Below are 15,838 nucleotides of genomic sequence, written 5' to 3'. Positions count from 1 at the left end.
GCACCTCAGAGCACCTAAGAAATGACTCTATACTTTAAAGCTGTAGTTTTAGCCTTGCTTGTTATCATTCTGAACACTATGGACATGACTCACCACTGTGGTGGTACTCCTACACACTGGTGTAACGTCATTACAATCAATAGAATTTCACAGGCATGAATCTGGGGTAACCCATGGTGAATTGGGGTCCATTTGTCCTGAACCCATACATGCTGTAAAACTGTCCAGTGGTGATTCAGCTGTATTAGTTACTGACACTCCTTGCCACAGTTAGTACTTTTCATAATCTAGAGCAGACTAGAGAGGATACAGGCATTTTGTACTAGAATTTACTTGTTCCTATGGGGCTATTTGTTTGTTTGTTTTAAAGGTTCTGAAAACCACACACAAGTCCCTATGTTTCGAGTATGGCATATCTACTTTAACAGCTGCAAAGTAATTCTAAATTGTCTGAAATCAGATATATTAGGCGCCACACACCCACACAGTAAAAAGCCTTGAAGATGATAATACTGCCAAAAAACATGATTTTTTTCCCCCAAAGGTCCATCAAGAATGATGCATAGATTCTTCATAAAATAGATTGTTGATTGTTGATTTTGGATATGTTTCTTTGTTATGATTTTTGTCTATTGAGTGCTTTCCAGCTTTTGGGATGAATGAAGTTAACTGTTTCATTGATCTTTTATTCAGCTGCCTGCTTTGCTGTGGTGCAACTAAGAGCTGACTTTCATAAGAATGAAAGCACTTAAAAAGACTCATGGTATAATTTTTGAATGCTTGCATACTCAGGTGCATGTGCACCCAGAATGCTGGAGCTGAAGAGTTTTCTGCAGCGGAACCCTCAGGGTAGCACAGACACCCTTCACATCCTCTTGATTCCTCCCGAGGCTGTATAAGGGCAGAACCACCCCAACCCCACTCAGTTCCTTGTCACTGCCTATGGCCTGACTTGGAGCTCCTCAACTAGTTTCCCTCGTGGTTTCTCTTCTGTGTAGTCACAGGTTTTAGCTCTCTACCTTAGCTGTGAATAGTTAACCAGCACTTTGTGATATTGCACCCCATAATGCTTTATAGAAATATGCTTATGAGTATAAATATGACATAACTGGAATATGTTTTATGCTACATATGCCATGTAACATATTTCTGTAAAGGTTATGATCTACTGGATATACATCCTATTTGCATGCATGTATCATTTTTGTATTCAAAGTTATGAATATTGGCTATGTACTTGTTTGATTTTAAGTAGCCTCAGTGAAGCAGTTGGTTGGCTTCTTGAGAAAAGACTATTCTCAGTAAGTGCTGAATCAAGAAATACTTATTCTAACAGTGAACTTTGAGAGATGCCAATCCACATCTGAGTTTTCCTGGGAATTTGGCATCGGCCTATAAGGAACTGAGTCATGCATGGACATAGGGGCAGCTCCAGGCACCAGCATGCCAAGCGCGTGCTTGGGACAGCAAGCCACGGGGGACACTCTGCCGGTCACCGCAAGGGCGGCAGGCAGGTTGCCTTCAGTGGCGTGCCTGTGGAGGGTCCGCTGGTCCTGCGGCTTCAGCGGACCTCCCGCAGGCGTGTCGCCGAATCTGCGGGACCGGGACCTCCGGCAGGCAAGCCACCGAAGGCAGCCTGCCTGCAGTGCTTGGAGCGGCAAAATACCTAGAGCCGCCCCTGCATGGACATGTGACTTGCCCACGTGACTCCAAAACTCCATCTTGGAGCTGGATTCTGCATAGGAGAGGGGAAGGGGTTTCTACCCACAAGAGAGAGACTATATAAGCCCCTGGGGAAACCCCTTCATTTTGTCTTCAGCTGGCACAAAAGATAACCTCTCCACCCAAGGACATGCCTGAAAGAAACTGGAACAAAGGACAGTAACTACAGGTATGTGAGTGATTTCTGGACCCAGACTAAGAGGAAGTCTAGTCTGTAAAAGAGGCTTATTGGAACATCTCTGAGGGTGAGATTTACCTGCGTTTAGTTTTTTACTGTATTAGGCTTAGACTTGCATGTTTCATTTTATTTTGCTTAGCAATTGACTTTATTCTGTCTGTTATTACTTGGAACCACTTAAATCATACTTTTTGTATTTAATAAAATCACTCTTTACCTATTAATTAACCCAGAGTAAGTATTAATACCTGGGGGAGAGGGGAAAATAGCTGTTCATATTTCTCTATTGGTGTTATAGAGGGCAAACAATTTATGAGTTTTATACAGGGTAAAACAGATTTATTTGGAGTTCTGACTCCATTGGGAGCTGCCTATCAGAGTGCTGGAGACAGGACCACTTCTTAAGTTGTTTTCAGTTAAGCCTGCCACTTGTGGGGGATGTGGTTCAGACTTGGATCTCTGTTTACAGCAGGCAAGCTCAGACAAGGCGAGGTACTGAAGTCCCAAGCTGCCAGGGAAAATGGCTCAGAGGTAGTCTAGGCACATCAGATGGCGGTCACAAAGGGGTTTCTATGATTCAACCCATCACACACTTTAAAAAAAGAAATCTAGCTACCAGATACTATTTTTATTTTAAGTTATTTTAATATTTTTCCTTGCTAGACACAGATGGCACGCAGTGCTTGCCAGGTTTTAAGCATTGTCCATCGCGTAGGGTCTCTTCTTTAATAGTGACCCCCATACAAAATGCCTTTTTTGCCTCAGTGAAGGACCTATTAAGGAGAGGTGCAGATTTCCACCATCAACCACCACCTCCGATCATTCGGATGGCTGCTATTGTTTCTGATGGACTCCTAGGCTCAGACTCTTCTCCATGGAGAAAGAGGAGTCGATTTTTCTCCTTGGGACCTTCCTAAAAGTGGAACCATAAGACAGACCAGAACATCACTGGGACACTTCAGGTATTTAGGGTAGAACTGGTCTGACAACATGTCTCCCCACAGTACAGGGGTAGGAAATATGGTACCATGTCATCATCTGCAGCACCATTTGCAAGACTGCCATACAGTCCAGTTCCCACTAACATGGTTTTAATACATTAATGGTACTGACAACCCGACAAGTGTATTAGACAGCAAAGGATTTGCTTTGCCTCTCCATCCCAGACTTCCCTGTGGTGCAGGAGTCCATTGCCCTAGTGGTGTCTCCTGCTATTCCAGGCCAGTCTGACTCCTCACTTCTGATGTAGGGACTGTTAGTAGCACTAGATAAGAAATGTGTCAAAGACTTGGTCCTGTTTCTATCTCTGATGCCAGCACATGCCAGGTTGGCTCTGGTAAGGTCTTCAGCCTCAATTGCACTCCCTGTCTTGGTGCTTGTGGCCTTAGTGACAGAACTTTTGTCAGAGTGGATACCAACCACAGCTTGTATTTTGGCGCCAATTACACGGTCTTTCCCAGCACTGATACCATACAATTCCATGCTCTCAACATCTCAGGATGCTTTTGCAGTACTGACTACCATACTTGCCTTGGTACTAATGTTGGCCTCTTCACAATAAGCTACAGATGAGTCAGGCTGCCTTGTGGCTTCATCAGGCCACCCCTGATTCCCTCTGACTACTCAGATGGCTCCTTGCATACTGGTTTGGAGTCCTCCAATACTTTGCAAAGTACTGCAAAGGGAAGGGTGGCTAGCACATCCCTTGACTCGCACTGCTTCCCGCAGTCCCCATTGGCCTGGAGCGGTGAACTGCAGCCAGTGGGAGCCGCGTTCAGCCCAACCTGCAGATGCGGCAGGTAAACAAACCATCCCGGCCCACCTGGGGCTTTCTCTGAACAACCAGTGGACCAGCTTTGAGAACCACTGATCTAGCAAATCTTCTAGCCTGCTGCCTGAAGAAGAGCCAGTACCAGAAGCAGAACCAATCAGGCAGCAGAGACAGATTGTTGTGGCCCAGTACCTACTGGCTGTCCATGCCTTTATGCTCTTGCTTAGCGACCTTTTTGGAAATCCTGGGGTGTCTCCCGCCTTCTGCCACCCATCCCCAGGTCTTGATCCCGGTTGAGAGGAAGGTTACCAAAGTGTTGGGCAAAGCAGCTTCTAGAGCCACCTAGTATCATGACCAGGATGTGGGTGGTCATTCCATGAGATGGGAGTCATGCTGAATCAGACACTAGGAGGCCAATTTCCACAATGGGCTAGTGGGCGAACTGAGAGTCAGACCAAGCAGGGAGCTGTCTGAGGCCACCACCCGGTCCTGTTTGGTGTGGAGCCCAGCCACCACTCCGGTCCTGTACTTCCTGTGGAGCCCAGCCTCACAAGGCCCTTCCACAGGAACCAAGCTTAAGTCTCTTGTGGCAATATAGCGGTCTCAGTAGTACTTAACCCCCATGGTCCCAGGTTCTAGCCCTGTAAGTTTTAACACCTATGTTCAAAGTGTGCAGAGACACTGATTTCCTTCAGCAGCCAGTGCTGCAGGAGGAACTACTACTGAAAGAGTTATTGGCTTTCCTTGTCTGATGACTCAGTGATTCTGGATTCCTCCTACTCTATTTTCACAGGATTTTAAGTCTTGTCAGGACCTGCTGAAAAGAATGGCTGTGGCTTTAAGTATACAAATTGAAGTTGTACAAAAAGATACTGTCAAATTTCTGGATATTCTTCCAGCAGCTGCCCTGGGTGGCTAAAGCTCTCAATTAATGAAGCTCTTCTATAAACTCTGTGGCACCTGGTTCCCAACACTCTATGCTTATTGCATGGCTGTGGACTGGTTAGTCAAGAAGATAAAGACTGATCAGTGGCAGTTCAGGCAGTGCTGCTTAATAGTAGCAAGCAGACCACCAGACCAACTTATTTGGTTAAATCAAAGTAATTTTTTTCAATCTGGTCCACTCTGCAGGGTTTACGGCCAGCAGAAGCTAAAATTCAAGACATTTTAGATTACCTGTTACATCTTTGATCCTCAGGTCTTTCTTTAAGCTCCCTGAAAGTCCAATTAGTAGCAATCTCAGCTATCCATTCTCCTATTCAGGGGAAATATCTTTTTCCCCTCCCCATCCCATGGTCTCTAGACTTCTAAAAGGGATTGTTTAGCTTTGTTCACCTGCTAAAGATATGGTATCCCTTTGTAACCATAACATTTTATTAGCTGCTTTAATGTAGCCTTCATTTGAGCCTATGGTCATATGTTCTTGGACTTGTCTGTGTCATAATACGTCTTTTCTTATTGCCATTACATCAGAAGAGTGGGTGAGCTTCAGGCTCTGATGTCAGGACATCCACATACACTATTTTTTAAAGATAAAGTAGCTTGGAGACCACATCCTAAATTTTTAGCTAAAATACTATCTGCATTTCATTGGACTTATCTGGTTTGTATGTTCCCTTTCTCCCCGTAATCCCCAGTCACATTCAAATGAGGATGAAGAGCAGCTGCACACTTTGGAGATAAGGCAAGCATTGGCCTTCTATCTGGACATTACCCTGCCTGGCTGTCTCCTGGGCTCTCTATTTTCTATGCAGACAGAATGCAAGGTCAAGCAGTTTCATCACAGACAATTTCCAGATGGGTTGCTTCTAGTATCATGACAGCATATGGGGTAGAAAACACTCCTCTTCAGCCCAGTCAACAAGAGCTCAAGCCACTCTGGTAACTTTTCTAAGGGACATCCCCATACTGGACAATTGTAGGGATGCTACCTCATTCTCTGAGCATGCCTTCACATATTACATCATCAGGACTGCTTCAATACCTGATGCAAACTCCAGAGGGAGACTCCAGAGGGAGACTCCAGAGGCAAACTTCAGAGGGAGACTCCAAGCTCCAAGCTCCTAATGATACTGCTTGTGAGTAACCTCAATTGTATATGCATGTGCAGCTACTAAAAGAAGAAAGAACTGTTACTTGCATAGGCACTGACTTCCCCTCTACCTAGTGAGTAAGACACAGGAGCTGAAATTTAACAGAATTTTCTTGGTTAGCTGTTGACCAGAATATTAATGGTTAATACATGTTGTGTCACTGCCAACCTTTACTCCATAAATCAAGAATTTCTCTCTACCCAGATAATAATGTTGTACCAATGCTAGAAAAAATAAACAAGTCAAGTTTTATATAATTTATACAGGGAATAGACCCAAATTCCTGGTAGAGTTTGCCAAACACTGTGTGTTCTTTAGCTTTTTCCTTCTTTCATATAAATTAAACAATTAGATGTTTCGGTCTCATGTTATTTCCCACCCTACTGATATTATGAGGAAAACGTATTTGTGCTCTGTGTATGTAACTTAAGATCAATCAACTAGAGAAAATTCACTATGGGGTTCAGTGTAGTCTGTAGACACATCTCTGGTGTACACATCCATTAAACAGCTGAAGCTATCAGCAGGGAAAGGTAGCGGTCCGTGGAAGATGTTCACTCATCTCTCCAGCCATAAAAGAGAGGAAATAAGAATGCAAAGGGAAGGAGGGACCCCACGACTTGAGGACAGAAGCACTCTTCTACAGTCCTCTGAAGGGTTAGTTTTGGGGTATTCATCCCATCTAAAAGGATCTGAGTTTCTGAGACTACTATAGCCCTGAAATGTGTATGTGGTCCCCCTTTCTTGAACAACTTGCTATATTCAACCTTGGAGCACAGGCAGGGGTTTGGGGTTTTGGTTGTTTCCATCTTGTGCACCAGGTTGACCTGCCATCTCAGTCTAATGTCCCATTTGTTTTGATGCATGTATTCACTGGTCCTTATGCACTCCAGAAGACCACATAACTAAGTGGGCTGAATAGGGGTGGAATAGAGATAGTATAATTTTAAATATATCAGGAAGATAGAACTGAAGGCCTTACTGTGATTATAATATCACCGGAGCAACTTCATTGAATCCCCTCTTTCTTTTAGGGATCAGGATCCTCAGCTGTTATAAATCTGCATAGCTCCTTGGAAATTGATGGAGCTATGCTGATTTTCCACCAGCTGAGAAGAGGAATACAGTGAAATTCCACCAGTGATTATTTGGTTTCATATACTATAATATAAACAAAATGCTTATCCTCTTTAAGTTCTCATTTTGTGAAAAATGGCAAATCTTAACTGTAATAATATTGACCAAAAAAAATCGAGTATTACTGTGATTTGAAAAAGATTAGAGGAGTTTTTTCCTGATTTTTTTTTAATTTGTATTTTCTGAGCATTAAATTGTAGTTTTGTTTACAGACTAAGCTCTTAGAGGCAAAAATTGATTCTTTATGGTGCTTAGCATAATGAGTCACTGATCTCTAGGAGCAGCCGGGCAAGAGGGGGTGTCACTGTGTTTGTGTAGATTTTTCACACAACAAGGAAAAGAAACCCTTTTAGAAAAGTTAACAAAGAACTACAAAAATTGTCAGGAGACTTGGGCGTAGATATAATGGCTGAAAGCACCCTTTAATTCTTTATTTTTTCTAACTGACTAGAGTTCAAATTGATGGGGTCCTTTTAAATGTTTACATACTGGGTCAGATCAAAGGTCCATCTAGCCCAGTATCCTCTCTTCCAACAGATGCCAATGCCAGGTGCTCCAGAGGGAATGAACAGAACAGTTAATCATCAAATGATCCAGCCCCTGTTGCCCATTCCAGGCTTCTGGCAAACAGTGGCTAAGTACACCAATCTTTCCCATCCTGGATAATAGCCATTGATGGACCTATCCTTCATGAACTTACCTAATTTTTTTTTTAACCCGGTTATAAGTCTTGGCCTTCACAACATCCTCTGGCAGAGTTCCACAGGTTGACGGTGCATTGCGTGAATAAATACTTTCTTTTGTTTCTTTTAAACTTGCTGCCTATTAATTCATTTGGTAAACCTAGTTCTTGTGTTTAAAGGAACAGATGATACAAGGGGGAAGAAAGCAGACAAAGTTCAACATGTGTTACAAGGAAGGTCTCTTTCCCCAGCCACAACTCAGAGTTGAGAGGTAACAGTAAATCCCATGTGTAACATTTAGCGTTCCCTTGTTACTCCACCTTCTGCTGATTGACAGACAATGGCTCTTCTCATGTTTGCTGAGATGCAGCCTCTTGTTTTTAGTGATGTTCTGTCAATGGCAGCAACCATGTGGCGTTATCATACATAAAGTAACAATTGCAAAATTACTACAGACAGACATTAAAACCATTGATTTTATCTTCTTGACATGTGCATTTAAAAGCTATTATGCTCTCAAGCAAAACCTAATGTAGTGGTTCCAAAGTATGTAGAGACTTATAACTGATTATCTCTAAGAGTCCTATGTGTTCTGTATAAGAGGACTGTGAGTACTAATATTAACAATTCATAGTTACAAAAGCTTTTTTACTGTCATCCTTACTGTAGTCTCTGCCTCATAAACAGAACCTGGGTGCCATCTGCCCTATTTTTCACTCATAGTAACTCATTTACATCTTTCTCGTCCTCTAACATTTAGCTCTCAAAACAATAGGAACAAGAGATCTAACTTCACCCAACATACTTTCCATAGACTAAAAGATGTCCTATATTTGGGGAGGAGGGGAAACCCTACGAAAACAGTCTTTATTCCACCATTTTAGTTGCAGATTCATATGTTCAGGAATTACTGATCAGAAATTGAGATCATTCAGCAGGGCTGGTCACAATTTCTCTGTTAAAACTCGTTTTTAACCAAAAAAAAATCGCTTTTCAAGTTAATAAAATTTTCCATGAACAGTGTGTCTTGTCTGCCTAGAATTTTAGCTTTTAATAAAATCCAAAAAAACCCAAAAAACACAACCCAGAAAGCCCCAAAACTGATCACTTTGGTAGAAAATAAAATTGATTTGGAAATTCTGCTGCAGTGCCTCATGGAAATTTGGTACGTAGCTGGTGAGCCCAGCCCATACATCTTCCATAATGGGAGGGATTTCCAGAATGTGTCATGGTGGTTTTATCAAGCTACTCATCTAACGATGTAGGTTGATCTTTTTGTGCTGCAATGTGTTCTAAGCATTATCTTTGAGTAGTTTTATTTGCCTGTGAGTACCATCTGATAGCTTGTCATAATAGATGAAATAAATACCAACCAGTCCAGAACTAATGAAATTATTTATAACAGAAAAAACAGTTCAGCCCATATGCTTCTCATACCAATACCCAGTTACAAAGTGACTGCAAATTACTAGCAGACTAAAAGTTACTTACATGTCTTGAAAGTTTACAATGCATAACTCTGAAACTTCTTTGGAAGAATAAAGAGAATTATTCTAAATTTATTGTATTAATAAGTCCTTTCCCCATGATATGGGAGCCTTGAATATCTTTTACTCATTCCATTTATTGTACTTTTGAAAATTAATAATCTAGGCTTCAGGTTCTGTACAATCTGCTGTACATACAGCCCCAACTTGCTGTTTTCCCAGTAGTTGAAGTTAGAAAGCCAATTAAACCTGGCTCTCCTTTAGTTATGTCTGACCTGGGTCAAGTTCAGGGCATTCTTGGTTCAGAAACTCTATCTATGGAACTCCCTTCCTTTTGAAAATTATCAGGCATGCATATTTGCCAGACAACTGGCCTGACAACAGAGATAATACAATTTACTGCAACCACATTTATTAGTTGCTCATCAAAATGTTCTTGGAACCTTTCCTGGTCATTTAGTAATGTTTTTCAGCAACTGAAAATGACATTCATTGTAAATCAGATAACTGGTCAAACTCAGATGTCTACCTAGTGATCGAGTCAAGGGTAATGAAATCATTCATCTCCAGGGAAAATGATTGGTCAAAGATTTTATGATCTACAAATCCAGCAAAGTATCAGAGGAGTAGCCATGTTAGTCTAGATTTGTAAAAGCAGCAAAGAGTCCTGTGGCACCTTATAGACTAACAGACGTATTGGAGCATGAGCTTTTGTGGGTGAATACCCACTTCACCGGATGCAATTTCCACTACATGCATCTGACGCAGTGGGTATTCACCCACGAAAGCTCATGCTCCAATACGTTTGTTAGTCTATAAGGTGCCACAGGACTCTTTGCTGCTTTTACAAATCCAGCAAAGTAACTGTTGACATCAGATTAAATGTTAGTTAAGATGTCACAGAGAATCCCACGTTATTACTGTAAACCACACAAAATATTTTGTTACAGGTTTTATCCTTAATCAGGGCTCAGTGCATCCCTTCATTATGGCACTTTTTTACCACACTGGCAATACCCACCAGAGAATATCCCCTGGATAAGGTTTCCACCATTAACCCCCTCCACTGGCAAAGAGCTGTGGCTGGAATACATTGTGTTCTGGCTAGTCACTGTTCCCTGTGGCCCTGAGGAGTTCTGACACTGGGGTCTCGGCAGATCACTAATGAGCCCCAGGAATCAAAAGAAGAACTGCAGACAGCGTCCACAGTGTTTTAGGATCCATGTGGGTATTCTAACAATACAATTTTCTGTTCTGGCTTCTTATGTTTGTGTGTGTGTGTATGTGTGTCGTTTCCAAGCCAGATCTTTTACTCCCTTAGAGATGTTGTTGATACCATGGATGGGCAATACTGTCTAATAGGTTGATAACTCTAATTTCATCTTTGCCATTACCTGGTCTTGACCTTGGGAAAAACATACTTACAGCAACATTTTTCAAAAATGGTCTGTAATTTTCGGTGGCCAAATCCAATTCAAATCTATGGAAATTGCAAGTGCTCAACATTTCTGGCAAACTAGGCTGAGTTATTTTAAGTTAGATACTCAAAGTTACAGATCATTTTCAAAAATCTGCACCTTAAACACTCACTCTCCCAAGTAATCCAATAGTAAAATGCAAGTAATGCTGCCTCAGAAGGATGTTTATGAGGCGAATTAGCGATCAGTTGTACAGTATGTTCTATAGACATAAGATGATAAAAGTACTGTGCAATATTATCTTTATCTGGCCTCCCTACAACATAGCACTGCCATACATGCAGAATAAGTGGCTTGTGCAGCAAAATAGGAGATGTAAAATCTTCAGTGATTTTGACTGACTATGTAAATGGAGCTTTTGTAATTGTAATGGAAAGGAAAAGCAGCAAATATCTAGTGCCACTGAATCTTTAGGGCTAGCCTTGTCTTTATATTATTTACCTGTTTGGAATATGTAGTAGTAGTAGTAATACATAGTTTTGTTTTGTTTTTTCTATGTAGCACTTTTCATCAGTAGATCTCAAAGTGCATTATAAAAAAGGTTGGTAGCATCCCAATATTTTCAGATGGGGAAACTGAGGCAAAGGGGTGCAGTGACTTGCAAAAGTAGAGCAGCTGGAAAGCAGGGAATAGATCTTGTCTCCTGAGTCCCAGTCGAGTGTTCTATCCATTGGCCCACACTGTTTATCTGGCCAAGATTTGACTGCACATGTTCTATCCACACATCCATTATAGCAGAGGCTTTCAACTGATACAAATATGGTACAACTTCATCAATATGATATTTTTCCTCAAAATTTTTTCTGCACTATGTGATATCACTCAAGGGGGTCATCATTGTAGTCCATTTCCCTAGGGTTTGATCCTATTGTCACAGTTCAGGGCAACTCCTCCATAATCTCTCAAGGGCACCCACTCTAAACTCTTGGCTCCTTAGCCCGCTCCTTCCTGCCTTGAGTTTTGCAGGCTGTGCAGTGTGCTACTGACAGTGATCTCCCCAGCAAGCCAGACCTGCCTCAAAGACCAGCCTCTGTGTTTTGCTTTCTCTCCGAAGGCTATAAACAGTGTAACAACCCAGAGTTGTAAGTTACAACACAACCCTTTCTAAGCAAGCACACATTTATTCTTAAGGTGAAAGCATCACAGAGAAAACATTTTAAAAAAAGAGCACCTACACACATGCTAAAAAGCTTACCAGAGGTACACTGCTCTAGAGATCCCCGGGAAACCACTTAACACTGTTTGTTCCAAAAATCCATTCTCATCTGGCGCATTTTTCAATATAGTCCTTTGAAGTTCATAACACTTCCCACAGTTCATATCACCTCTCCCTTCTGGAGAGGTTACATATAATCCTGGCTTATAATACATAACCTTTGCATTTAGTACAATGGACTGCGAAGATACTTCTTCCTCCTTACTTCAGTTATTTAGGACTTAAAAATGTGTGAAAAAACCTACATTCTAATTGTTACCTTGATTCTAACATTCTGCCTGCCCTACGTTGTGTAAGTGATAGGTTCAGTTCTATCTTGAATGGGGGAGGATGTCTCTGAGCTTCAGATTGATCAGCTGAACTGAGGTGTAAGAAATACTGAGCATGGTGGAAGAATCAAGCAATCAAATTCATTTTATTTGTATATTAAATTGGGAAATCAATTATAATGAGGGCAAAGAGTCCTGTGGCATCTTATAGATTAACAGAAGTATTGGAGCATAAGCTTTTGTGGGTGACGAAGTGGGTATTCACCCACAAAATCTTATGCTCCAATACTTCTGTTAGGACTCTTTGCTGCTTTTTACAGATCCAGATTAACACGGCTACCCCTCTGAAACTTGAATTATAATGGGGTAATAGATGTGATCTCATTTATCCTGTTGGAAACCATATTTCTGCTTCAATGAGAAAACTTACCCTTAATTACTTACCTGTAACTATGTGAACATCAGCAAATGTCCAAATTTAGGTGGAAATATAAATCCTTCTGCAAAACATTCCTATTCTCTTAATCAGCGTTGTAAAGGTATGCACGACATTGAGAATGGAGAGGAGGGTTGGTGATGGACCAAATAAATTTTTCAGGATCTTTCCCCAAAAGAGTAGAATTACACTGAAGTCCAAATATTAAACTCCTTCAGAAACTTTTTCTATTGGTACTTATTATCTGGCTTGTAATTTTACCCTTACTGCTGCTTCTGATGCTGAATGGTATAATTTTAACTCCTAATTCTGTTTTAAGACTTTTCTATACAGAAAAACCAACCACATACTTTTGGTATGATAAAATGACTTTTAGTTTAAATTTGTGAAAACAAGACACAAGAATGAAAATATGGTTTCTATGAGAGAGAGCAGTGTGTGTCTCTCAATCAGCTACTGTTTTTGAAGAGAGAGAGATTTCTTCTAATTTAAAGGGCAATCCCCAGTAAATGAAGGCATCACAGTTGCATATGCCGTATACCCCTCCACTTAAAAACTAAACATTTAAACCTTGTCAAATAAACTTAATATTAATGCATAAGAAAATCTATTTGATTATCATATTTAATTTGACTTAACAATACAAAAATATACATCCAAAACTCTAGGTACCCTTGTGATCAATTAAAAATATAATTTTAATTTTAAAAGGTCCTGATTTTCAGATGTGCTGAGAACTCACAAATCAAGACTTGCAACTGAAATCTATGGAAGCTGCAGATGTTGCAGGATCAAGGGAACTGGAGAGACTGCTAGAAAGCCTAGTGATTTGTGACCTACCCTTCCACCACCATTTGTCCCCATTTTCACTTGTAACTATACTTGAAACTATATTTCTTTAAGTGTGTTTAACAGGATTTAAAAGTATTTCATGATAAAATGATTTGATCATGGGGCAGCCAACCAACAGAAATGAAGCTTAGCTGAGTTAAAGCCATTAAAAAACAAATGAACAAATACCATGTTGAAGATGTAGTTTTCTGATGAATTGGTGATGAATCACACTCCTAACTTGCAGCGTAGATATACTTATGTTGTAACAATGATCCAGAAACATTTAATAAATGGCAAATAAGATTATGAATGTTTTGCAAAGTCAAATTCCAACTGAAACTGACTGGGAGCATCTGACTGGTGATGAAAAAACTGCAGAAGCTCTTGGCTCATATGCATAAAAATGAGAACAAAGCATTACACTAAAATATCTTGTTAATTGCTTTAATTTTTTCAAGATGAAATGTTGGTAAATAATTTGTTACTGGACTTTCATTTAGGCTGTGTTTCAAATTAATGTATTAACTTTAAAACTAATCACCATGATATACAAATCACTAAAATGAGCTAGATGTTAGATTGTAGAAGAGGCAATCCTTACCTACAGCATCCATTCTTCTGCTAATACTGTTAGTAAGGGGGCATAAGTAACTGCTCTGTGTAGCCTGTTCAATTCACCACTCTGTGTGTGGGGCTGAAAGTAGGTTTCAGTCATCCCTCTCCCCAAGCACGTGAGTCAGAGTGGTTCTAGAGAAGTGGGGAATGGGTGGAATCAAGGCTTTACTCCTCTCTCCCCAAGCAGTGGCTAGCAGAGCTGAGTTAGTTTGATGTGGGAAGTATACTGTGTTCTGTAGATGACTGTAGCAAAAAAGTAATGGAGACAAACCATCCCTGTTCTGCTCTTGGAGTTTGGACTGCTATATGTCACTCCTTAAGCAAATGTAAATTTTCTTAAGAGATATAAGATGAAGTCTTAAGGTCTTTAGTTTTGTTTTATTCTTTTCTTACGCAGACAAATTCTGAGATTTTGCTTGAGCAAAAAACTTAATAAGGGCATCACTGTTTGGGCAGAAAAAGTAAAGTGGAATCTACAGTCTGGCTTCTGATGTGCTCATGGTTCTAAAGATTTTCTAATTTATCGCACAATATGTTTGTTATATTTATTACTAATATTCACTTCTCCTTATCTGTTTTAGGTATGAAATTAGATTAAGAATCAAAACATGAATCTAGACTCTGTCCATAAATTATCTGACAAGACACAGGTTTTCAATATCCAACAAAGACAGTCTTATGAACTAGCTGAAGGTAGAAAAGCAACAGGTAACCTCTGTAACTCAAGTTTACCATCTCAAAGGCTCCATTCATACTCCTCTCATCATCCTTGTATGCCTATTAGTAACAACAATGACTGGGAGATTTCTGAAGAGCTCCGACTTCGGGAGCTGGAAGAAGTTAAGACTAGAGCTGCCCAAATGGAGAAGACCATGCGCTGGTGGTCAGACTGCACTGCCAACTGGCGGGAGAAATGGAGCAAAGTTAGAGCAGAAAGGAATAAAGCCCGGGAGGAAGGGAAACAATTGAGAATCAAACTGGAGACCACAATGAAGGAACTGAATGCACTGAAAAAGCTAAACCAAGACTTACTAATTGAAAAGGAAGAGTGGAAAACTGAAGTCACTTGGAAAAAGAAACTCAATTTCTCAGATATGCCCTGTATGACAGAAAAGGAGTACCAGTTAGTGTGTCTGGAACAAAAACCTGTTAAAGATGTGATCAAGAACAAGATCCTTGTGGTACAAGAAATGAATAAGGTAAAGGGAACTATACATTTGTATGTTCTGAAATCTGCATTTTTAGCAAGTCTACATAAGGTCCACTTTTCTATGCTTCATGGTAACACTGTACATGTATGCCTGTCTCCACTCCTAAAATTTCAGTATATAATGCTTTGTTTATATATAAACTAGACGACCAATTTGCATTATCACTCATATATAAACAGTTACATGGGGGGGGCAGTTGCATGAGATGATAATTTGGGCTCCCCTGTGACTTATATATCTTTTCCCTCTTCAAAAAGCAATGTAGGTTTTCTTGTGTCCAGTCATTAAAGTCTTCACTGGTCTATGGACACAGGTAGAACTGAAAATGAGTGGAAGCTATTTACCTAGTCCTGGTCTTCCAAAATTCTTCCTGCCCTTCACAGTTTATTCTAGTGAATAACTTTGAGTTCCTTGGCAGGGGGGGAACATCCCCTTCCTACAGAATAGGAGTATTTTTAAAGAGCGAGGACTGTAGTTATGTTGTCTTGGTAATATAGGATCAGAAGGTGGTCATGGAATCTTAATGAGTGGAATAATTTGATGCAATTTTTCCAGCTCTACAATTGCCTACTTTAAAATAAAGGAACTAGTTTTAACAAATGGAACTGTACCCTATTCCTTTGTCAGTATTCATTCCAGCGCTGGATATATATTATATACCCATCATAAACAGCATCACTTATAACCTGTATTGACTGTAGGCATGAT

The 15,838-nt window shown here is 40.4% G+C and overlaps 1 protein-coding gene across 1 annotated transcript in view; it reads left to right on the top strand.

Moving 5' to 3' along the window:
* CCDC102B (coiled-coil domain containing 102B) overlaps positions 1-15,838 on the top strand; it is a 342,057-nt gene that overhangs the window by 33,189 nt on the left and 293,030 nt on the right. Inside the window, exon 2 of the mRNA XM_050938820.1 lies at positions 14,501-15,118. Within this exon, the coding sequence (XP_050794777.1) occupies positions 14,528-15,118 (591 nt within the window). The 5' untranslated portion in view covers positions 14,501-14,527. The remainder of the gene's footprint in view (positions 1-14,500; positions 15,119-15,838) is intronic.

Source organism: Gopherus flavomarginatus, chromosome 2, assembly GCF_025201925.1.
Source record: "Gopherus flavomarginatus isolate rGopFla2 chromosome 2, rGopFla2.mat.asm, whole genome shotgun sequence".
Classification (NCBI taxonomy): Eukaryota; Metazoa; Chordata; order Testudines; family Testudinidae; genus Gopherus; species Gopherus flavomarginatus.
Note: the sequence above shows the minus strand (reverse complement) of the source record. Positions and strands in the feature narration are given on the sequence as shown.